A 25,225-nucleotide genomic window follows, 5' to 3' on the forward strand; every position below is an offset into this window, starting at 1 on the left:
TCAAAACTTGAGTATGTCATTGACTGATTGAGAAAGTTTATTCATATCGCTTTTTTAAGTTATCATGGGAAGTTGTTTGTAGGAAAGATGATAAAAAAGACAACTCAAACAGCATGTAAAATCTTATAAATTTTTGAATTTCAGTCCTCTAAGAGTCTGAGCATTGTAATTAACTTGGCGTTCACCTTGTGCGAGGCCCTCCTCTGTTTCTTGCGGTTTTGCCAGGTGAGACCGTATGTGTGTAATAAAAGGGTGCAGTGGTGACAGTAAAGATTTATGCTATAGGACATAGGTGTTCAACTTTCTATTTGGTTGCGTGGCAACAGTGAGACATTGATATTGAGATCAGGACCATTGGTGCTAAAACTTCATAAAGTGTCATCGCGAATCAAGGACGACAATGAGCGAATAAAAACATTATATTTACGACGTGTGCGAGACTGCGAGGTCCTGAATTATATTTTCAATTGTATTATCATTGAAATGAAATATTGCGCTCGATATTGAATTAATTTCGTTTGTCGATATCAATTTTTATGTAACGGACACGGCGATGTGGCGCATCGTGCTAAGCGTTTATTATATTGGATAAATTTGGGATAAAAATGAATCTTCAATGTGGAACGTATTTTGTTTATCTTTAGCCGTATTTCAATAATTCGATGACAATGCGCTATTTGAACCATATCTTCGTAATTCTCATTCCCTATTTACTCCAGGATGGCACAGAGAGCTAAGCGCTGGGAATACGCTTGCCATATTCTGTTAACCCTGTGGGGGTTCGCAGGTTCGAATCCCGTAGCGTGATGGATAAATATGGACAAAGAATTGCTGAACTCCTCTTCACCGAAGGGTGGTTCCCTTAACCGCTGTTGGACCAGAGCCGTTATATAGTGGATCTGGTTGGACTAACGCTTCCTCTACCATTGAGTCCATGCATCTGAAACAAATAACTTGCTATGGACTGGTAACTGGACGAGATGCCATATGCCGTATAAGCAAGCCATCTTATCAGTTTTCATATTCCTCGAGATAAAAATGATGTCTTATTCTTACATTTCAATTCGGCCCTTGCTCATTTGGAAACCTTTTTTTTTTGTCGTTATGGACTGGGTTTAGTACGTAAATGCTTGACTTCGCCATGGTTTCTTCGCTAGAGCGACATATTTTTCGAGATCAAAACAAGGTTGACTGGTACATTTGTTGTTGTTTTTTAGGTAGTACCGGTATGTTTTGCTTAGCGTGTGTAAGTTCACTTCAGTGTGCGTATCCATACTGATATTAATGTACCATCAGACCATGAAACAGTAAGAGCAATAGGCGATATTCATGACCGTCATACATAACCTTACCGGTACATAATTATTAGTGATGGTAAATGTTGCATGACATGATGATGTAGCCTACCTGCATGCACGGTTTTTCCGTGTTTTACTGCACCCTATTTCACAGTTCATCTACGATCTACTTGCTAGCATGCTACGCCTTATATGCAAACCTTTTATAAATTGTTAAATCTCTATAAGATTTCTTAAACATTGTAGCTACTATTTTACACTTTCCCAAGTGTGTAGTCAAATACCGGTACAGTAACATTGAATTTTTGAAAATTTTTGTCTCTTCATGAGATTTTATATAAATTTTATGTACTATTTTGAACTCATTCAAATGTTATATCATAACAACAGTTATATTGAATATAAGTACATTTTGATTACTTTGTCTTCACATATGAACATACAAAATAGATTGTGACATACACTCTCAAAAAACATCTATGTAATGAATAATAAATAAACAAATCGAAATAGAACACTATAAGAATATCAGGTGTCTCTTCCTAGTTCATGCGATGTTCTAAATGACAAAACATGTTTAGCTTATCGAAAATTTTGTTAATTTCGATTCACATAGGCCACCTGCACAGGGTTTGCATGACTGATAAGTTTTGAAACAAATAAATGATAAACTATCAATTAAAATACATCTTTAATAATGAGGATATCAGCCCTCTATGCACAAAAGTACTTTTTCTCAATAAAATGGCAGGCAGTCTATATCATTGGGGAATTGATTTATCTGAAACAAGGCTTAGCATATAATTTGCAAATAATGTCAAAGAAGTTTCCCAGTTTTCTCATTATCTGAAACAGTTTTACCATTGAAATGAAGCACAGTGTAGAAAACTAGTCCATTTGTAACACATGTTTTTTCTCATTTTCTCGTTCATAGTCATTGAGATTTTATAATCTTCTCGTTTCTGCTATTTTCATCTATTGAATCTAAAATTTTTAATATAAACATATTTTAGGACTTTTTGGATATAATTTATTGCAGTGAGTGCATTTATTGAGTGCAGAGTACAACATGTCAGTCAAAGACTCTCCTTCACCTAGTGGTGCTTATCAGCAATCTCCAACCCCTCAACGTAAGTCGAGTATATTTGAGACAGATGAAGAGAAGCCTGTATTATCTGTAGAAGGGGAAGCAAAAATCACAAAAACTGTTGATTTAAATAGTGATGGACTATGTACTAAATTTTCAACTGACAGTTCTAAAATTGCTGTTGGACTTTCTAATGGAGCAACCAAAATATATAAATCTGACGGAATGTCATGTATTTATCAATTGAATGATGAGGAAACGGTGTCAGCTCGCTTGCCAGTTACATCTTTAAGTTTTGTACCGACAGGCAAAGCAAGGAGAGGGGAATTACTGTTAGCCACATATGCGAGTGGTCTTGTCAAGTTCTGGCATGTCTCATCGAACAAAGCTCTGCATACGATCCATGAGCCAAGCCAGGTTTTATCTAGTTCACTTTCACCTGGAGGTGATCAGTTCATCACCGCTGGCAGTACAGAGCAAGTTAGAATTTATGATGTTGCGACTGCAAAACAAATTCATGTTTGCGAACCAAGTCCAAACGTATTAGTCATGGATGGTCATAGATGCCATATATTTGCTGTTAAACACCATCCAACAATGAAACATATTTTTGTCACTGGTGGTTGGGATGATACAATACAATTCTGGGATGACAGACAAGAAAGATCGATTCGTCATATCTCTGGACCTCATATTTGTGGTGAAGCAGTTGATATTGATCCAAAATTTAATCACATTCTCACAGCATCCTGGCGAAAACATGACTCACTTCAAGTTTGGGATTTTGGAACCGGAAGATTGATCAAGACCATTCCTGCTGACTACGGCAATGAATCTTTACTTTATACATGTCAGTGGATGGGAAAAAACCATATAGTTTGTGGTGGAAGTGACGCAAATATGCTCCGGATTATTGACAAAACAACTCTCGCGACATCTGGGCAAGTACTTGGTTTACCACGTGGTGTTTATAGCCTGGACTTTGATCACAACACAAAAAGTTTGTCTCAGCATGGTCATTATTCACCTGATGTTACAACAGTTGCTGCTGTTGTTGGAAAGAGTTTACTCATTGTAACAAATAATCTGAAACCATAGATAAGTGTCAGGTTAATGCTTAATGATCGAGGTTCCATATATTTTATAATAGAGGTGTTTGCCCTTTTTATACTTTCGACATGTCAAATTTTATTCCATGTTCAAAATATCTAACATACATCATACCAGATACTGCAAAATATGTCCTATTTCTATAAATTATATTTGGCAGATTATAGTGATATTGGTAATTATTTATTTCAAAATATAGGTTTTTAAAGCGGAATCAAGTCCATACATCTGAATCAAATAACTGGCTATTCTCATACCTGGTTATGATTCGCCATATAATTAAGCCATCTCATCAACTTTCTTTTCCTTATGGATAAATATGAAAATCCTACCTACTATTTCTTTGAAAACTACACTTGGTTGTCTGAATTAGTCATTTCTAGTATTTTGGTTTCCTATAAAACTATTTGTTGGTCAAAGTTAATGACATTAATAATTTTACACTGTGAATATATTGAAAATGATCTCGGGATGTTGAAAATAGTCAAATCTGAGATTTCCTTTGTGGCAGAAACATCATGGAGTGGATTTTTCATTTCATCATTTGGCTTTTCAACCTCTAATCAATAATATTGTTATTTTTGAACTATCATATCCCATTAGCAAAATGTTGGTAATGTGTAATTTTTTGAGTAACACTGCTTTATAAATGTGACTCCTGAAGTACTTTAATTTGACTCCACTTGAGTCATAAATTGAAAGTTACTTGAATTAATTCTACCCTGTTGAATTAAAATGTCCTGTACATTAATTTTTGATCAACTCACTTTTATTTTATTGTTTCATTTATTGTAATTTTACCTATAATTTACTTAGAAACATTTTTACATTACGAGTGACCCGTCCATTTTAAATATTAATCTAACATTCTATATATACTGAATATATTTGTTCGTATTATTAGTGGCATAATTTTTGGAATAGTAAATTGTATAAAATTATTCATCCTATTTTGGAGAATATTATGACATACCGTAATTGTTAAATTCCAACTTAATCTTATTACCATTATGCTAGTGTCAAGACCTTTTCTTCTCCTGGATTTGCAGCTTTGATATTTGATTCCATTCTTCTTTTGTTTTGCTATCACATCATCACAATAATTGTTTTAACAATGTGAACGGTGGACACTATTTCTCTCACTTCATTGGGCATGTATGATTTATTATGTACTTTATAAAAAGATACAATAGGCTTGAAAAGTTGGAAAACTCACTGACTGATTAAAAAGTGCTTACGGTAATTAAATTCATTTTTGTAACTTACTCACAGAAACAATTATGTGAGATTTTTTGGATGCTAGTGCCTTGTGGTAGAACAGTGTATATTGCAATCACATGACAACATTTTATTGAGAGCAATCCTATGCATTTAACTATTTTTTGTATCACAAATTCACGTTGGTATCATTTTTCGAATGGAATGAGCTACAAATTGTGGGAAATATATATACCAGTGGCATGCATTTTGTATATCTTATCATAAAGACAAATTGTATACAAATGCTATACTTTGGTATGTGATCTCAATGATTTTAGTCTGGAGTTAGGAACTGAATTCTGGGAGAAGGTCTTCATGCGATCAACATGCCACTTTGGTATGCAATTGAGATCACGTGAAGCAAGTGAGATGGCATACCAAAGTGGCATCTACAAATGTATATATTTGTAAGAAGACTATTTAATATTCCATACCTTCCATTTGAAGTTTTAAATCGTTTGCTTTTCATTTAGTTTTAACTGATTTTTCATTTGTAGTACATATTGCTTTTGTAGACTAATATAAACACTCTAATCACTGTAAATAAGATGTTGTTTGTGGTATAAACACAAAGCATTGTTTGAGAAATTAACTGCCACTACAAATTACAATGGCTGAACTATGGATGGAGGGAGACAGATACCAAATAAAAGGTGTACCGGTGAGTGTTTATGTTTTGGTATTAATCAATGAATTAACTGTTTTCTGAGTTTTTTTATCAGTTTGAAAATTCTGTCAGAAGGAATGGATGCCTATTTTAAGGAACAGGAATATTGGAGGGTTCGTGTTTTAAGTGCAGTTTAGATGCATCGTGATTTTAGGTTCAATTTTAATTTATAATATAAAGCAAAGTAGCACCTATGTTGTTAATCGTCTTTCTCAATATCTGCTGGACCAACTACGTAGTTTGAAATTTTCAGTGGTTAAAGATTGTATTTTTCACTAAAAGGCAATTTATTTTTGTGGGTTTTATGGGATTCGTTTTCTTGTGTGCAATGACATATGCAAGCCTCCTTTAATTGAATGCCAAGAATTCTTTCTGAGTTTCTGTCCAACATCTTGACTTCTATTATCACCGTTGAATGTATATTAAAATTCCGAGTTTAGGCTCTTTAAAAATAGGTCTTTGTCTCCAGGAAAAATATTTCAAACTCCCACTCTACAGCACTGTTAATATCAGTACTGATAATCAGATGTATTTGTGAAAAAGTAAATACCTGTGTATATTATATAAATAAATATATGATCAAAAAGTGTGTGTACCAATATGGAAGTAATTAATTTTGTTTGCCTACTTTACATCAAGTTGGGGAAAGGTACGGAAACCTATGGGCAGTGGGTATCAGTGTTAACTCTAAGCAAATTATGAGTGCGAAAGTGCTTCGCAGTCGAAAAAAAAAGTGCGAAAGTGCTTTTGCCGATTTTCACAAGTTATGTGCCCTAGCCTTTCATATAACCCATTTAAAACGGCATAGATACTCGAAAAAGCGCTCCTCCGGTTAATATTATGAATTAAAGAGAAGCCTTTTCGTTAACCGAGTTCCCTTTAAGCGAATTCATGTTTAATTAAAACAAGCGAATTCATCGGCAACGAAATAACATCTGCTAACACTTGCCGCGGACAAAACTTTCATGCAATGTATCACGGTGTCAGTTGCTTACTCGCCTAAACAGCAAAGACTTTCACATTTGTTACTCCTTCCATCTAACAGACACGAGACAGGCTGGAAACCATATTAGTTACAGGGTGGATCGTTTGTACAAATCCCGTGCAAAATAATCCCCCAAATATAAATAGCCTAATTAGGGTTAGGTGCGCTGGAAATTCAACTTTTCGATTTATCCCTAAACCTTATCTGATAATTAATAATTTTTGATTTTGAACCACTTTGAAAGTCGCCACCCGCTGTTTTAAAAGATAGGTTAACCTACGTTCCCTCCGAAATATTATGCAGGATACTCCCCTGTTTTAGGAGATAGGTTGACCTACTTTCCTTTCAAACTTTTTTCTCCGAAATATTACACAAGATCACTTTGAAAATCCTCCCGTTTCGTGAGCTAGCGTGACCTAATTCCTCATTTACATTTATATTATACTATTTCAGAGCTTACCCAAAGACAAGTAATTTTTAAATGTCGACATGCCTTGGTTTGCGTGCGAGTTAGTTTAAATCGGGCAAAAAACATCATATATTGGCAAAATGTTCAGTAATGTCATGTACTTTCAACATTCATAAATAGCACTCTTTGTAACGCTGCTGACCTAGTATCAAATATTCGCATCACAACGCCACTTGCGAGGTTTCCATATATTTCAATTACACTAATAGGAACGATGACACCAAAGAGTTTTCTTTTGCGAAGGTACACTAAATATAAGGAGGGTGATTCTTGAGAAAAACATGAATAAAAAAAATAAACGAATGATATGATAGTGGATCCCAAATAATTTTGACAGTGTCTCGAAATACCAATCCATTTGATAAATAATTTTTATTCGACCACATGAACGCTGATATTCTGAAAATTAATGTTGAAACTGGGTATATTCACTTGGCTAACATAGACAGTCCCCGAACTCGTAATAGAACTGAAATGAGGAAAATCGGAATAAAATTAAAGCCTAACCCTAACCTGGTACACACACTATGGGAGTACCATTAAATATATGCTATATAAATTCCAGGATCGAGTGAAGTTGAATCAACTGAACAATTTGCTCCATGATGCATTGATATCCACAGAACATGTTGAAAAATGTGCAATTGTTGATCGCAGAGAGGCAGAACAGAAAGCGGCTTCTGTTGGATTTATGGTGAGAAACAATCGAGGGATGATCAAAATTGAATTTTACCATTCTGAAATGATATTTCTGAATGTGGAATATCGCCTACATTCTAAATTAAGTCATATTCAACAGAGAACATGTAAAAATTAATGGATATTCAATGAGTTCAAATTTGGAAATGCAGGAGGGTTACAATAGGAATGATTTGATTGTTTTTTTTAAATGAAATTTCTCTAAATCAATCTCAATCTCCTGGTAAATTCCTAAGTTGCATATACCTTATACTGTAATTAATTCCAAAAGCTAAGTAGATATGAAATGAGTTGAAGGTAGCAAAAATTCAGCAAATACTGTAAAGGTTTAATAAGCCTAATACTGTATTTCAACTTGTTAGGAAATCTCTGGCTGGTATATCAAGATAAAATTGACATTTTTTCAATTTTTTCAGATTAATAAAAGTGATATACAGAGCATTCAAGAAGCATTTAAGAATACTTCCATATCTAGGAAGGAAGGAATAGTTTTTGAAGGAAAAAATTACAAATGTATAAGAGCGGACAAAAATTCGATTTATGCAAAATCGGTAAGAGTTGTTTGAAGAGTGTTTATATAAAAAAGATCTATTAATTTATCACTTAAAATTTTGTAACAGTAACTTGATGTTAAGATCTGTTTGAGAAATACAGGGCATCACAAAAAACATAACCCAGGTCATTTGGAACATATTCTAAAATGCACATAACTTTTTAATCAAAGATTACTGAAATTATTGAGTTTAATCCATCACAAGCAGAAGTTCAAGGGCTTAATAAATTTCCCTCTGTGGGTTCTGCTATTTTAAATTGACTTTATATTTTAGAGTTTGTAAATTGTAAAATGAGTTTTTTATGGACTGCAAATATGTATTAAATCAATCCTATGAGGGAAAATATAACAAGAGCAGTATTCAAATACATGGACACAAAGGGTCATATAAGGTGTTTCCATATATCATATAGAAGTGTTCCCATGTATTGAAATAAATCAGCAACAATATGGGTGAAATATAAGAACAATTTAGGACTTCCACCTTCAAGTACTAAAATTTTAATTTATTTGGTCCAAGAGGAAGTGATTTTTTACACAACCCCAATAACAATTTAGTAAAACCTCACATAGGTCCATTTCGAGTCCAATAACAAATATCAAGAATTTTTTCATCAGCTCACGCCATACCCCTTTGGTGAATGAATGGCTTTATTAAAACTGATTCTTCCACAGGGTCATCGTGGACTTGTTGTAGCACGAAACAATACTATTTTAATTGTGGCAACCTACAACAAACAAATGTATCCATCAGTTTGTGTTGAAGCAGTGGAAAAACTTGCAGATTATTTCAGAGAAAAAGGAAGATAGAAGTTCCATCTTCGCGGTCTTCACAGACTTGAATCTAGCAAGCGTGTACGTCTTAAAGTGATGGAAATTGGCTAAACCTAAGTCTTAATGCTACTACTACTTGCATATTGTAATGTTTTTAAAATTTTCTATTGGAATGCATTTAATAAATTTGTATGTTATTACTAAACCTATTTGAGTAATATATTTTCTGCCAACTTTTCATGTCTTGGAGTTTCAAAGCATTAAAATTTTTGGCCTTCCAGAAGTATGTGTATCAATATTGAGGCAACAATTTTGTTCGCCCAATTCACATCAAGTTGTGTAAAAGGAGTGAAAGCTATGGACAGCAGGGTATTCACTCGGCTAACACAGCCAGTCCCCGAACTCGTATTAAAACTAAAATAAGGAAAATCGGAATGAAGGTACACATACTTCGGGAGTACCAAATTTTCACAAGATCTTCAGTCATTCTCGGATTATCCAGCTTTTCAAAAGTTTTAAAGTAGATAAATATTCAAACATATTACACTATATCATATACTTCGATAAATTTGGCTCCACGTCATACTCAACTAAGCATTGGGACACTATTACATCAGGCCGTTATATTGAAGTTTTTGGCTATGTCCTGGTAGGGTTCATACTATAGCCACGCATAAATTTGTTTCAACATTTCGAGTCGCCCCTAGTAGTTTTTATGTTGTTCAGGTTGTAGCTCGCTTCAAGGGCTATGGAGTCAAATTTTATTTGAACCTTTGCTGTAAAAAAACTCAACTACCAGTAAACTTTGGTGTATTCTTTTTCAGACTGTATAGAACTCTAGTAAAATTCATGCTTTTTAAGTTTCAGTGGGACGTTTTGACTTATTTTATCACCATTGACAGTCTGCAACTTAGACTCCAGATTTGAATATATGACTCCAGTAAACCATGCTGAACGCCCCTGCCAACTTTCCCCCCTCTGCCTGACAAGGAATATATGTATACAGGAGCTCATTCCTTACTGAAACCGGCAGCAGTAATTGAAACCCAGGAATGAAAAAAATATTTACAGGTTTTAGCTTAAGGAGGTGACATTTACCAAATAATATGAATTTCTTTTATTTCAATATTATGATAATTCAGTAGTATGACCAGTTTTATTGCATGGGATAGTTAACTTTGATGTGGTCGAAGCAATTAGCTTTTAAATTTGAAATGTGCGGCAAAGAAAATGACAAGGACCATAATAAATTAGACAATATTTCTAACCTGACACTGAAGAACTCACAATATGGTCTTATCTAAACACATTAACTTATATTTTAGCCTACAGCTATGGGACACATGGGTAACACTATTACTTTTTGTACACATTTTGTTGCTCCCCCTAGTTTAATATGACTAATTTGGTTTATAGTGAAACATTATATTTGCGAAGCATCCACACCTAATAAATTTGATCACAAAAAGTTGGCTTGTGATGAGTACTCGTTCTGATTGATATATGCTATTAATCACAACGGAAAATACGGGATTCTATCTTGTTTGCACAACCTGCATCGGTAGCCATTATTACAGCAATATGTAAAAATTCAACCAAAAATATATTTCATTGCAGAAAATTGCGTAGAAAGCGTAGAACAGGTAGGCTCGGTAACTTACTGTATCATAAAATATACAAGGTTTTGCAGGACTTCCATCAACTACCTATATAAACACTTGAATAAAACATTCACAGAGACATTCAGATTTTCTTTTTATTATTTTTCAAAATTGTCAGAATTTAAAAATGTCTCTGTAATTGTATACTGTCTATAATGAAGCAGCTGCATGGATAAAATGATTGAGCAATAATTTTGCTGCCAGTATTAGCCACCAATCATCTCCTTTTCCATGTATGCTTCTTCCTAGCTTTGTGTTGACCAAAAACCTTTCGTTCTTTCCATCTTTTATCTTGTGTTAACAAACCAGCTAAAATTAACAAACGAAGAGGTTAAAACTCAACTTATTTTGAACAGTGTGTGAGCATTAGAAAGAATTAGACCCAACTATAATGGCATCTTAGGTTAAAATTCCACGCCCCTTATCTGGCAGTGACTTACTTATTAGGAGCGAAAGGTGGGTAGACGAGTCGTAGAAAACCAAATGTAGCAAACCTACCCCTTCTCAGCATTTCGACTTCAACGGGAGTCAAAAAAGATCCCAAACTTTTTGCGATTGCAAGTCGTATTGCAGCTGCCTGTGATGCTGATGGAAATGGTGATCTTCGTTCGCCACGTGAAGATCCAAATGATGCTGGCTGGTTTAAGCCACCTCTAATTGTGGCATGAACATCATATTTCTCCAACAGTCCAAGAAAGCAAAAAGGTGACAAGACAGTTTGTCTAAAATGAAATCAATAAAACAGAGCTATTTTACATTAAATTTATCAGAGTGGGCTTACAAGGCATAGCTTGTTACACCGTGTCAGTTTCACTTTCAATTGGATATTTCTTACCTATCAGAAATAAAAGTGAAGTAATTGAGAAATGGTTGTTCATTGATGGTGATTTTTCCAGTTCCAGGTGACAGTAGTTTAACTTTGGCAACAGCACTTTTTTTAATTCCTCCAGCTTCTGCACATTTTGTACCATCATCTAGGACTTCATACTGAAATTAACAAGCAATAGACGCTACTTAATAGGCGGTATGTTACTATAAGCTGTAATTTTAAAGTCTGCATCATAATCCTTGGCAATAGGCTTCCATTGAATATCTTCCTTAGAATGGGATAAATTGTGATATCATGAAATGAACACAGATGAAAGAATAGCAGTGACTGACTAATAGGGTATCAGATTCTGCAGAGATTGAAAATCAAGGATTATTGTAAACTGTTTGTCTGAGGAAGTCTGATTTTGGTCATACGAAACGTTACAGAAATACATTTGTGTTAGTATGCAGCAGGGCGCTTGAATTGCATAATATTAGTACAGTTGTAGGTATATATCACCGACATAACATTGACAAAATAAAATTAGCATCACAAATCTGTGATATCAGTTAAACTCCTGAGTTGAACAAAATTATAGCAGAAAGGGTAGGATACAGGGCTGTGGCGAGTTTGACATGTCTTCACCAGAGTCTAAGTAGGAGTCCAAATTCTTTGGGTTTTCGACTTTTGATGGTGATAAAAGAAGTCAGAATCTTTCAGAAAAACTTAAAAAGCATCAAGTTTACTGAGAATTATTAACAGTCTATTAAAGAGCCTCGCATGTGCAAAATCTTTCGTCCTCAAAATTATATTTTTGAGTTCGTAGCTAGAGTATGAATATTAATTTTTATCTAATAAAAATTTTTCCCAAACCCTAAGTTGAAATTAGTGGTAAATCCTCCCCAACTCCTGGGCCTTGGTAGGATTCATTCAACTTGTTACCTATGTGCAACTGTTACTCAGAGAAAGACAGCTAAGTCTTCTACACTCTTTGTGATTTAAATGTTGTGATGGCAAAAACTAGTATATCAACTTAACATTGAACAGATAATATATTAAGACATTTGTTCTTATAGCAGTAAACCAAAAATTTGACATGATCAAATATGCTACTGAAACAATTGGTGGTTCATAGGAAGCCAACAACACTTACTTCTTTAACATCACCAAGCATTGACACGATTGGCACAGTCTTTCTCAATTTCATGATTAAATCTTTAGCAATGAAAGCATTTTCCTCTTCGAGCAGTCGTCCAAGCTGAGCAATCAATTGTCTGTACTGGAATATATTATTGAAAAACCGTGGTTAGATAAAGAACTGAACACAGAGTTTGCAATAATAAATTATGGTAATTGGAAAGGCGATTTCTGTAACATGTACATTTAAATATATTAGGATGTTTGAAAGAGCATCACTCTATATTAATGTAATCAGTGACAGGATGTGTATCGAACAGGTTTCAACAACTTAATTTTTGAAAATAATGCAGATTTTATAGCTCTGAAAACAATATCAGGTGCACTAGTTATCACGACATTCTGTGAGCAAAACAGAGAACTCATTCCATGGATGTAACTGTGTACATGTTTTTAGAGTTAAATTAAAATCATTCCACTTGGAAGTTAGTAGCAGCCACAAAATTGACTGGGACTCCTTGACATGCTACACAATCATGGCTTTATTTGCGCAATCATATGCCACACAAAATTAAAATAACGGCAATATTAGAATACCATTGATATAACGCAATTCTTACGCCCATAGGAGTGACAGCCTCTCCATCAAGTATTTCTCTGGAAATTTCTACATCCGTCATCCATCTTGTTCCGTCCAAATTCCTAAAATATTAATAATAAGCGACTGATCACAATAAACTAGGCGCTCCAGGTACCAATATGGAGGTAACTAATTCTGTTTGCCTATATTACATCACGTTGTGTGAAGTGACTGAAACCAATGGGCAGGGGTATGTTCACTTGGCTAACACAGACAGTCCCCTAACTCGTAATAGAACTGAAAATCGAATAAAATTATGACCTAACCCTAACCTGGTACAGATGATACGGGAATACCCATTTTTTAACATCAAAAAGCACAAAATACAGTTCAATACAGTGGTTAGAGTGTCCGACTGAAATAGCAATGCCTATTTGGAGAGTCTATCCCAGTCTTTCAAAAAAGTGATATACTATGCTGCTTGTTCAAAGCCTTGCTCGATGTACGAATGAATCATAAAAACAGGTAAAATATCTGAGTAGTTTGAATTTGGCACTGTCAAACAGACTGGAAAAAATATCAGATTTTGGCATTCAAACATATTGTAACGAAATGAAAGTAATTTCATAATATTAAGTACTCACAATTTCTTAGAATCTTCTTTAGACATGTCGACCTCAATGCAGTCCTGAAATCAATAAAGGTAAAAAATATTTTCCGAAATGATAAATTGTTGTTTTAAAACTTGAAAATATACTGATAGGAATACCGTCATGATTACCTAATTGTATTACCTGAAGAAAATATATATAGAACTCCAAACTACCTCCTCTTGGTTGAACTGTGAACACACAGTCCTGTTGCATTTTCAATTTTTTATGGAGTCAGTTATCAATATATCTTTTTATTCAAGTAAGTTTTAGGAAAAATGTACAACATTTTGAAAATTTTCAAATGTTTTGTAGTGTAGTTCTAATCAAAAAAGGTCAGATGTACAATATTAATTCAATTTTAAAAGTAAACCAATACTATGGTACTCGCAGATGTATAATAATAATAATTGAATTTCATAAAGTAAAATGCTACACTATTACCTCCATTTGATTTTCACTCATTTGTGTTTTCAATGATGAAGATCTGAATAAAATAATATATATTGTATGGGATGCATACAAAACATGTTGAGTTTGGATAAGATAATTTTTCTATGTCAAGCATATTGTCATGTAGTAGATTTCACTGGGCATAGTTTTAAAGGACAGGGAAAAGATTGAAAACTGCATAGTGATATTGTTTTTTGTGATTTTTTTTCTTCAGTTTTTCCACTTTTTTCAAATATAATAAATCTTCATTTTAACAAGCCAGCAACAAAAAGTGTTTCCTAGCATGGCGAGCAATATTCTTTTTTGATCAAAAGATTCTTTTTGATTTTAGCCTCATATTTGAAATAAATTTCCTTCCAATCATCACTCTGATAAATATAGTGCCTTAATAAATCTGTAATAAAATGCTGATTGGTGCCAGACTCTCATAACTACATGTGATCGCAATTACCTTTTTCTCGTATTTCCCATTTTTCTAGCATCAATAATGTACTGATATATCTTGAAAATAAAACAAATTATATTAGTAGCATAGCAACATCAATATTTAGCAATGTCATATTGCATGAAGATTCAATCTTCCCTAATTTCCGATTGCAAACAGACAAGCTATTTACAAATCTCTTTGTATATACAAACCCAACAAGAAAAGTGTATAAAAATATTGTTGCTAACAGTTGGGCTAAAGTACGTGAAACTAACTACATTTCCTTGCTCTATATGTCTTTACGCTGTTGGATCTGTATGCGTATAATGCAAGGATGCTGTAGCAAGAGTGAAAATGACTATTCTATTCAATTCAAAAGTCTTGCTGCACACTTACACAAATGTATTTATGTAACGTTTCGTTTCAGACAAGCATTTTACAACTGTGGCAAGAAACGTAATGGCACTCTGAAAGAAACCAGACTACAACACCACGAGCTGAGCCTAGAACACTTCGTAGCAAAAAGCATGTCCCCGAAAGGTCTCTAATTCACCCCTATCTAATATTGTAAACTTGACCCTTACATGAACTTAGGCAACGCCGCAGTCGAAGTTACGGAAAAACAGCATGAAATTGTTTAAGTTTATAATTATCACATATACACTGTTGGATATTTATTGATTGTGATTCGAATTTAGCTCCCCTATTGTTCTGGCACTCTCCCAATCTTATTTATTTCTCTCTATCGTAAACAAACCCAACATTTGATAACATTATTTATATGCATGCCATTGCGTTTCTTGCCACAGTAGTAAAATGCTTGTCTGAAGAAGTCAGACCTCGGTCAGACGAAATGTTATAGAAATACATTTGTGTTAGTGTGCAGCAAGACTTTTGAATTGAATAAAATATTGTTGGACTAGAAATTTTCCAGGACAGCACTGTCAGCCTTATATATTACACTCTCGGCGAGTATGATGGGCATTGAACACTATATTTTTAATCTGTGATGCCAATACAATTAAGTTTAACCCTCCTACCACGACGCTTTCGTGCTTACATACATTTGGCAAGTTTACAATTTCCACCCAACGATTGAACAATCTTACCTCGTGTAAAAGATGATTTAGATTTTGTTTCTTTGAGTAATATAGATAATGAAGTGGTCTTCCATTCTCATCCCAATGGATGCCTACAAATAAAAAATATATATAATGATTTTAGTAAGCATGAACATGCTTAATCCATATTTATATAGAATACGACACTATATTATATATACTGGCTCGGTGGTGTGGCGCATCATGCTAAGCGTTAGTTATGTGCGAGCGGATTGCTGAACTCATCGCCGCCGTAGAGTGGTTCACGTAACCACTGGCCGGTCACGGCTTTCTCCACCATCAAGTCCATGCATCTGAAAACAGATAACTGGCTAACTAACTAGTCCCATACCCGACATGGACTGGAGGCCATGGTTCGCCATATTATTCAGCCGTCTCATGCCCCTTTCCTCTACCCCGGGATAAATAGCGGTAGGCAAATTCTATCCTATCCTATTATAAATTTTGAAAAATACATCTGTATTTGCTTGTCCATTGAGAGATTACAACTAGTTGGTAGATAGACCAAAACATATTGATACAAGGTATTGTTTAGTATAAACTGTAAAGTAATCACAGTAGGGGTGGGCAACATCGAATCTTTTTTTCGAATCGAATAGTTCGAATATTTTTTACGAATACCGAATAGTCGAATAACGAATATATTTTTTAATACAACGGGGGCCGTCGGAGGTCGATACTCCCTTCGAAAATTAGAAGAAACTTTGAAAAGTCGGCAACAAAGCGTTTTTTATTTACTGGTTAAATTCATCAAAATCGCTAATTGTTTTTATCGCCGCGATCCTTCATATATTAGGTATACCCGTGCGTTGCCGTTGAAAATTTTTTAAAACTGTAAAAGTCGACAACAACGCGTGCAATAGCATTTTGCTATAATCGCCGATTGTTATTATCAGCGTGACATAACGCGTGCAATAGCATTTTGCTATAATCGCCGATTGTTATTATCAGCGTGACGTGGTATTTAGGCCGTAAACAACTTTATGTTGGTTTTATTTTCTCTAAATCAAAAATTTTCCACAACGTTGTGCGACGTTAAGGATGAAATTTATTTTATTTTTGTACACAAACGGAATTGCGAATCCGGCGATAGTTTAATTAATATACGTTCATCGGCGGCGAGTTTCTGAGGACAACGCAAATTTTTTGATTGAAAAGCGACAATATAAAATACTGAAAATAAAACTTTAAACAATATGAGTTTTATTGAGGCCTGCGACAGTTTAAAAACGCCTTTTTATACATTGAAAATCGCAAAATTTCGTGTGCCTCTCGCACACATTATGTTTGGTCGGCGTTTAGAAAACATATCGTCACTAAAATCGAAGCACTGGTAATTGTGGGCGGGATTGGCCATATTATCCATTACTTTAAATTGCCGTCGAAAATTTTCTTTTCAACATTATACAAGGTTTGAAACGGGACAATTTCCCCCGGGTTGTGATGATATATATAACTATAAGATAATCAGTCTAATGTATATTCAATCAATTTTTATTGTGCCAAACTAAATTTTACCCTGAGATATTACAGCAGATTTATGGATTATTTGATGTTACAAGTCCTGAAAATAAGGAAATCAAAGCTTTATATATTCGAGCGGTTTACCACACTTTATGTCCGCAGATTGCCGTGATATTTCAAAATTGTGAAAATTTTATTTTGTCGACTCAACCGCTGGTTAAATTGAAGACAATAATAAAGCAAGACATTTTAAATATGCCCTTATCGGTCACAAATTGATTACTTTGCACAACAGAAAACTCATTATTCATTGTAAAAGTCGGCTCTTTTAACAAGTGGCCTAATCGCGGCGATGAATATGTATTTTTGATTAAACGATATACTTTATATGTATTTTCATTGTACGAAATGAAATTGTACTCTACGGGATTTTATATCAGTTATTGAGATTTTTCTAACGGCGATAACGAGTTCGCAAGATTCCAAAAATACCTATTAAAATTAAATACACCCGGCAGTTTATCTCATACTTTTATGTCCACAGATCGCCGTGGCATTTCAGAGAAGTAATGTTTTAATTTTGACTTAAGAAGAAGCAACCGCGAGTTACGTTTGACATATTTAAATTAATATATAAAGACATTTTGGAATCCCGTAGTTGTCATGGATTGATCATTTTACGCAACAGAAAAATCATATACGCTGAAAAAACGTCTCTTTAACGAGCGCGTAATCGGGGTGACTGTTACAGACGGCAATGAGAATTTCCGATTTTTCAAATACATCGTCATACGTTTTTAATTTACAGAACGTTCATAAATTAAAGCAACGGTGGGGACCTATTTTGCAAAATAAGGAAATGAAACGATACGTTAGTCGTGAAAAGAAAACAAATAACATCATAACGCAAAAAAATTTGTCGCTTTTGTATGTTAGCGAGAGCCGTTTGTGAATTCTCGCGCAATTCACGATTGATTTGGCGACGCGCGAATCCCGTGTTGAAGCAAAGCGGCGCAGGTCACGTGGTACGGGTATTCGAATAGTAAAATGCCATTCGAATATTTTGATATTCGATTCGACATTCGTTATTCGAATATTTTGCCCAGCCCTAATCAAGAGTCATGACTGAGAACAAGACAAATCATTTTTACAAACACAAAGTTATGGAAATATATACTCACGTAGTTGTGAGGTGTAAAGCTTCGATGGATGCTGTAAAAGTAACAAATTTATTAATATGTGAATTATCATGCTTTCAATTCATACATTTTCTTTTTTTTAATTATATATAGCAATTAGGACGTATTTATTAGTCAACGGAAATTTTATATAAAATGGATCAGTGTGTGAGTCCAGTTCCTGAAATCATTTGAAAAAAATTCGAGCCTGAATACGCTCTCAACGCAGAGATAATGTATGTGCCTTTCTGTAGGGAAGTACAAGTTGACTTTATGTATTTTTATAAATTTAGACCCCAGGAATTTTTCAAAATTTAACACCAACTCAAAGACTTCACAGCACTTGATTCCCTCCCAATCATCCATATGGAGTATAACAAGTTAGATATGCTATGACAAATTCAAAAAAAAAATCCTTCATTTCAATTAGTAACTGTAACTGCCAGCGTTCAGGTAGCTATTTGTCTGAAGACTATGTAGAAACCATATTTGGAACAAGTGATGATAATAACTCAATGTAAAATTCTGGTTTCAGTAAGGACTAAAATTGTCGAATTATATTCAGAAATAGATTAGGTTGGCAATTCATTGCCTATACAATTTTAGTATTTGTCAGGACATTGGTATCTCTAAATATTATTGAATTATTACTTATCGATTTTAATCGGTAAGTATGTTGATAGGTATTTGACTGTCTGTATGTCTGCTAGATGCACGCGATATCTCACGAAAGCGAGATTGAATCTGCTCCAGATTTTGCATGTGCATTCATCTTATCTCGGACCAGAAGCCTATTGATTTTGGGCGAATTATGTCGTATAATTAGCGAGTTATCAATCAATTATTGATGAAGTGATCTAGATTTTTGTAAAGCGAGAGAATTTTGAGACCCGCCGAGTGTGTGTGTGCGCGATGCGCAGTGCGCAAGTTACAAGAGCGGATGAATCGAAACTGCAGTTTCTGTTTTGGGGATCCCCTAACTATCGATCGATAATTCTTCGGTTTCCAACCGATATTCTCGTTTTTCTGTTGATTTAAATGTATCATAGTGTTGTCTTTGTTTGAGATAACAAGTCTCTCTCTCTCTCATAAACATCAATACTACCGGTATATCAAAACTATGTAAGAATACTAACCTCCATACTTGGTAAAACTTCCTCATCCAGATCTGATGGAAATAGGTATCTAATTGAACGCTGTAATACAAATGATGCATAATCATACACAACATATAAAATTAATATAACGTATTTGCTCGTTTTGTAGCCCGGGCCCATATTTTTTTCAACCAACTCACTAACCGGGCACTTATTCAAGCACGGGCGCTTGTTATTCTCGATCGTTACAATAATTAATATAATGTTATTTCCAGTTCTCAAGTATGATTTAAACAAGATTAACGAAAAATTTTGACTTTTTCCACGCAGCGCAGGTACAAATCCACAAAAGAAGAAAAGTTTTGCGAAGCCCTATCAATATTGAAACGACGTACTTGGGCGTCGCGACGCCCAGTTTGAGAACCATAGTGTTACGTAATCAATGATATCTGTTACGTACTTTGACGCCTAAGGCGTGAGGGTTATCTACCGGCGCTTAAAATTCAACAGCGTTGTGACAAAAGCGCTTCCTATTTCTTATTGTTCTCTACCACTGAAAAATCAGCTTTTACATCGGGCGGGTATTCAAGCACCGGCCCTTATTTATTTATGTTCTGTTCACACGGGCGGTTATTCAAACGGGCCCTTAATCAAGATCGGGCGGTAAAACGAGCATATACGGTAGTTGAATTCCAGTAAAACTTAAAAAAAACTTATTTGTTATAATATGTATTTGAAATAGATTTTGATGATTTCAAAAGAATCTTACGAAATGATTTTGTATTTTTATATGCCGGATTTATATACATTTTGTCCTGAACCAGGCTCTGCATAAGCAGCTAAAGCGCTACTATAATTTGGAGAACTGTAGTCGAATTGGGGTGATATGGTATTGGTGGGTATGGGACTTGAACAAAAGATTTTAAGCTGATGCCATAACAGTCGAGTCTTAACGTTTTAACCCCTAGAGTTAGACAGATCACCATGTCCAGGAAAATCGCAATCTTTATAGTATATTTTAACAATAATTTGAAAGTAATAACTTGTTGTAATGAAGTGATTTGACAAGAAGTAATATGAAACATTGAAATGCTTGATCACTGTGGCCTAAGCATTGAGAAACTTTGAAGTACAGTAAGTCAATATAATACAAACTATCCCATTTGCAGTTAGAGAAAATATCATGTTTTTGCTGCATAATAAAATATTAGATTACCTAAAAATTAAATTTTCTGCAATGCAGAATTCTATGTTACCAAACTGTTTGAGTTTGAATGCAATATCCATTCATAAAAAGTACCTTCATATCTTCATCATTATATGTATCAGGATCTTCACCCATCATATTTGCTAATCTTCTCTTATTCAACTTATATTTTTCTGCTTGTTTTCTTGATAAATGGATAAATAAGCTTATATCAAGCCATTAATTAGGTTTAGGGGAAAATAATGATTACTGTTATCGGAATGATTACCAGTTAACACAAGCTTTTTATCGTCTTACTGGCAGTCAATTTAGTACGAGTCATTTCATTGAGATGACTAGAGTCACTTTGAGTATTTAATAAATGGTGCAAGTTAATAGACTCGAGCTTTCCAAGCCATGTTAGGAGTAATAACATCTCCAATTCTCTAGTGACTTAAAAATATGTGCATTCCACATGAGAAACTGGATTTAAATATAATAGTGATCCACTAATAAATGTAAAGAACATCATTTAGTTAAGAAAACCAATGGGGTTTAGTGTAGTTTAGTACCCAAGATACTTGAGTACTATACTAGTGGGCTTTGCATAACGATCTTTGCATATGTTATTCCTGTTCCCCACCTGACTATGCCATTCAAAAATTACATCACAACTCACAATCATGTCATAGAGCTTGCCAAAGTGTAGCTACGATCGCCCAAAATAGCATATGGGCCGACGATTACAAACTTACTAACGCCAGCGATTTCTCTCATACTGGGATCGCTTCGACGAGAAAACAAGAAAAAATAGATTGCTGAATTTCAGGTGATTGTCTGCGCATTTTGGACGACCATCTGTATACTTTGGAGGGACTTAACATGTCACTGTGACGTGGGGTCAGGTTGGGGTTAGGAATGACATATGCAAAAACTGCTGTGCCAGTCCAACTAGAAGTACCTACACGCTGTACTAAACTACACCAGACCCAGCTAATGTAGTTTCACACTGAAGATATTTGAATAGCATATATGCAAAATACACTCAAAAATCTTTTTATCACTTACATAAGAAACTCATCTGAATATTTAATATGTTTGGTCTTCTGGAGATTTGTTTCTTGTGTCCGTAATTGCACATTACCCAGATTTCGTAAACATTTCGCTGATGTTGATAACGCCCTTTTCTGCAAAAAGTGCTGTGAGTTATATCTTACAACAAGCATTTCTAGCAAAGACAGATTAGAATTATTCTCTGCATTGTATCTAATTTATATCGAAGCAGTCCCATTAATCTGCCAATGGAATGGCTGAATAAAAAAACAGTTGAATATTGTTGATAACAGATGGACAGGTGAATATTACATAATTTTATTGAGAATCCAAGTGATTCCCCATATAACACAAGGTTCCAAACGCAAATGATCAATTTCTGTAATTTCGGACATACTGAGCATAGCAACTCCTTTGAAGCAGTCTGTTTAACAATGGATGGATTACAGTTCTAGGCTTGACTAGCCTCAATCAATCAATCATTTATTTCGGTATTCTGACATAGAAACAAAACAGCACAAAAAGTAGTAACACAAACAACCGGTACCTGGAAAGTGAGCATAACTTAAAATAAAGTTAAAAAACGTAAATGTATGCGCCGCCCACCAAAAAAATGATAATAATACAAGCATACAAAAAACACGATTCAGAATCGGGCAACGCTTCAAGAAAACACATAATTGCTGAAGAGATCTGTGGACAACTTGGACAAAATAATAACAAAATTTGAGTAGATAAATCAATCAATCAATTTTCAATCAATTTTATTTCGGTCGCTCTGGTATTAAACAAAAAAACAACATTTGTTTTAGCGTCATACCGTAGCGAAATTAAATGTAATACTGTAATAGTGAAAATAATTAAATGTAGACTTCTAACAACTTCTTCCGTCTAAATATGGTAATTGAGAGATCCCCAGAATTTACCCCACATACCGGTGACATTTATATAAATAACGCTGATTTTTAATATTTGAATTGCAGCAAATTCCCGAATTCTGGGTCTGGGATTCTAAGTTGTGTATATCCAATATCTAAATAGATGTAGGAAACAACTTGCTTTCAAAGACATAAAAAAGTCACCAACCTGGGTTAACATAGCTGCTGAAATTAATATTTTGCAAGTTGATCCCGATACCCACATCATCAGATTGTTCCTTGAGTTCAACTTACTGCTGTACTGACTTAAGGTTTCAACCTGCAAACTGCCAAATCGGGGAATGCCTCGCGCTAACCTTGAGCATTCACAATATTATAGTATCGCCAATCGTCATTTTTAGCTCATTTGTCAAAACAGCCAAATACCAAAACACAGAGGAATCGCGCGCATGGATTGATTATATAGACTATAGAGTATAGACCAGGGGTCACCAAACTTTTTTGACCGCGGGCCGGGTATGACTCAAATTGTGTTGAAACGGGCCGGATCAATATTTTTGTCAATGCAATACAATAAATTCACAAATGTTGGGAATATCGCAGAATATAGAACGAGAACATCCTAGGAAAAAAAATTAACAAGATTTCTATATCTAGACAATTATCCTGAGTTTAGCTGTTATCAAAACGTTGCTGTCATGAATTAGAAATGTTACAAAATCCTCGGCAAAAAATGTACGCATCACGTCTGCTCGTAAATATATACTACTACGGTCTGCTAAGTACCGTTACGCCGAGTTGAAATACCTCTCATAAAAACGACTATCTGCTGTAGCTTGGAATACTATAAAATTTTGACATAATTTAGATAAAATAAACAACTATTATCTGGTATTTGATTTTTTTCATTAGCGCATAAATTTCCCAACATTCGACGCTTTTAAAAATTACGCTCCAGTTATACGTAGTGCAAATTAATGATATTGTCTATGGACACCAATAAAATGTATGTGGACGTGTGTATTTCTTTCCTAACTTGATACAATTTTTATGAAGTTCATACAATCAGCACATCGTTAATTATTACCCACAATGAACCACTGTCAAACTATCATGCACAACTCCAGCGTTTATTTGCGACGATCTTTCGGCGGTGTCAATGACCGTTGCCAGAATAAAAGTCTGAAATAGTCTCAATATACCATAGATGTGACGCACATCGAAAGATTAGTGATTGATATGTGTTATTTTTCCATATTTAGTTCAGTTCTTATCAAAAAAGTAATACAATCATTATGGAAAAAATTGGCCTGTCGGGCGGTACTAAAATTCCGATATCTCCGTTATTTCTTGACCGTTTATTATAAACTTGGTATTGTTTTCTATTTTTACTCAGATCTTTCCACTGGAGCAGTTTTTATTTAAATCGGATGGACTTCAATTTTTTTGTAATATACCTACATGAATATCCCCATTAAAGCAGTACAAAAGTTAGTGTGGCTTTTGAAATTGGAGCAGTACGCGAGGGATTACAGTACTGCACAAAATGCACATTCGACGTTTATTTTAGCACAAAAAACAAACAGTTTCGTCGAAAGCACGCGCCACGAGTGTACAAGTGTTTCGCAGAAAACGTTACGTACTGGTAGCATTCAAAGTCGCAAAAACGAAGTTTTGTTTACAACCACGACTGAAAATCTGTCAGGGTGACAAAAGTGTCTGAGCGGACGCGGAAAGGCCTATTATTACGTCACTTTTTTGCATCTTGCCGATTGGCCAATGTTACGAAATAAACAAAGACGACGATGCTCGTGAAAATCTCCCTTGGAAAAAAATTTAGCCATTTTTGTGTGTTATTGCGGACCGGATAAAATAACGCCGCGGGCCGGATAAAATGACGTCGCGGGCCGGATCCGGCCATACATGGATGTATGAACAGGACATTTAGCTTTTTAGGATACGGTCAGTTCATCGTTTTTTCGTCAGAAACACTCTTTTCATCGCACCACTGATTACCCCGCGAGGGTTAGCCTGTTTGAATACCACGGGGAATAAGCGTGCAAGAGAGAATTACAGGACCTCTTGCGTCAGTCTTAATCAACGACTAACATACCGGTCTCAATATAATCTCTGCTTAGAATCAGCACATGGATATTTTGTATCAAGCCCACGATAACGCTCAAAATAGGAAGATTTCTAACAAGAGAGCTATGCTCAAATATATGGACATGGAGCACCACATAATTTTGATGACGTCATAGCAAAAAATAAAAGTGATAGCAATCTAGCAAAAAATATAATCTTTACTCACTGGAACTTTCAAAGTAATTGGTCCAGTAATCAAAGAGAAAAGCGATTTCTTCAAAATGTGTCAAAAAACAACAAGAGCAAGAACAACATAACAACAAAACGATTGTATGTCCACTACGTGTCCAATAATCCAGTTAGGGTTAGGAATGTAAAATGCGATGAAAATTCAAGCCATTTCTGATCCCAACTAGATAATTACTAATTTGCGATTTTGAAACGTCGCGCGGTATTTTTCTCAAATCTCACATTTTTGCATTTGTGGCAGCGGCTTTGAAACTTTTTTGGTCAGTCAGGGCATAGTCGTTATCTAGCGTGAC

General features: G+C 34.8%; 4 protein-coding genes across 4 annotated transcripts in view; 2 read left to right on the forward strand and 2 right to left on the reverse strand.

The window, feature by feature from the left end:
* The window catches only part of LOC120335366 (uncharacterized), a 118,074-nt gene extending 101,674 nt beyond the window's left edge, over window positions 1-16,400 (reverse strand). Inside the window, exon 1 of the mRNA XM_039402862.2 lies at window positions 16,391-16,400. The gene's annotated coding sequence lies outside the window, so the exon portion shown is untranslated. The remainder of the gene's footprint in view (window positions 1-16,390) is intronic.
* LOC120336354 (uncharacterized) lies at window positions 1,704-5,271 on the forward strand. The gene has a single exon (XM_039404024.2). It carries the CDS (start codon window positions 2,368-2,370, stop codon window positions 3,481-3,483), a length of 1,116 nt encoding a protein of 371 aa, XP_039259958.2. The 5' UTR covers window positions 1,704-2,367; the 3' UTR covers window positions 3,484-5,271.
* LOC120336355 (profilin-4-like) lies at window positions 5,275-9,107 on the forward strand. Its single transcript, XM_039404025.2, has 4 exons — window positions 5,275-5,416; window positions 7,442-7,570; window positions 7,992-8,126; window positions 8,804-9,107. Exons 1-4 carry the CDS (start codon window positions 5,366-5,368, stop codon window positions 8,936-8,938), a joined length of 450 nt encoding a protein of 149 aa, XP_039259959.2. The 5' UTR covers window positions 5,275-5,365; the 3' UTR covers window positions 8,939-9,107.
* Window positions 10,641-23,098, reverse strand: LOC120336431 (small ribosomal subunit protein uS9m-like). Its single transcript, XM_039404111.2, has 14 exons — window positions 22,807-23,098; window positions 21,736-21,854; window positions 20,782-20,872; window positions 19,521-19,580; window positions 18,388-18,418; window positions 15,731-15,813; window positions 14,646-14,695; window positions 14,186-14,228; window positions 13,736-13,779; window positions 13,132-13,213; window positions 12,528-12,653; window positions 11,399-11,550; window positions 11,062-11,285; window positions 10,641-10,872 (listed from the first exon to the last, which is right to left on the reverse strand). The coding sequence occupies exons 1-14, from the start codon at window positions 22,864-22,866 to the stop codon at window positions 10,781-10,783; spliced, it is 1,257 nt and encodes a 418-aa protein (XP_039260045.2). The 5' UTR covers window positions 22,867-23,098; the 3' UTR covers window positions 10,641-10,780.
* Between the last annotated feature and the right edge of the window lie 2,127 nt (window positions 23,099-25,225).

This window comes from Styela clava, chromosome 2 (assembly GCF_964204865.1).
Source record: "Styela clava chromosome 2, kaStyClav1.hap1.2, whole genome shotgun sequence".
NCBI lineage: Eukaryota > Metazoa > Chordata > Ascidiacea > Stolidobranchia > Styelidae > Styela > Styela clava.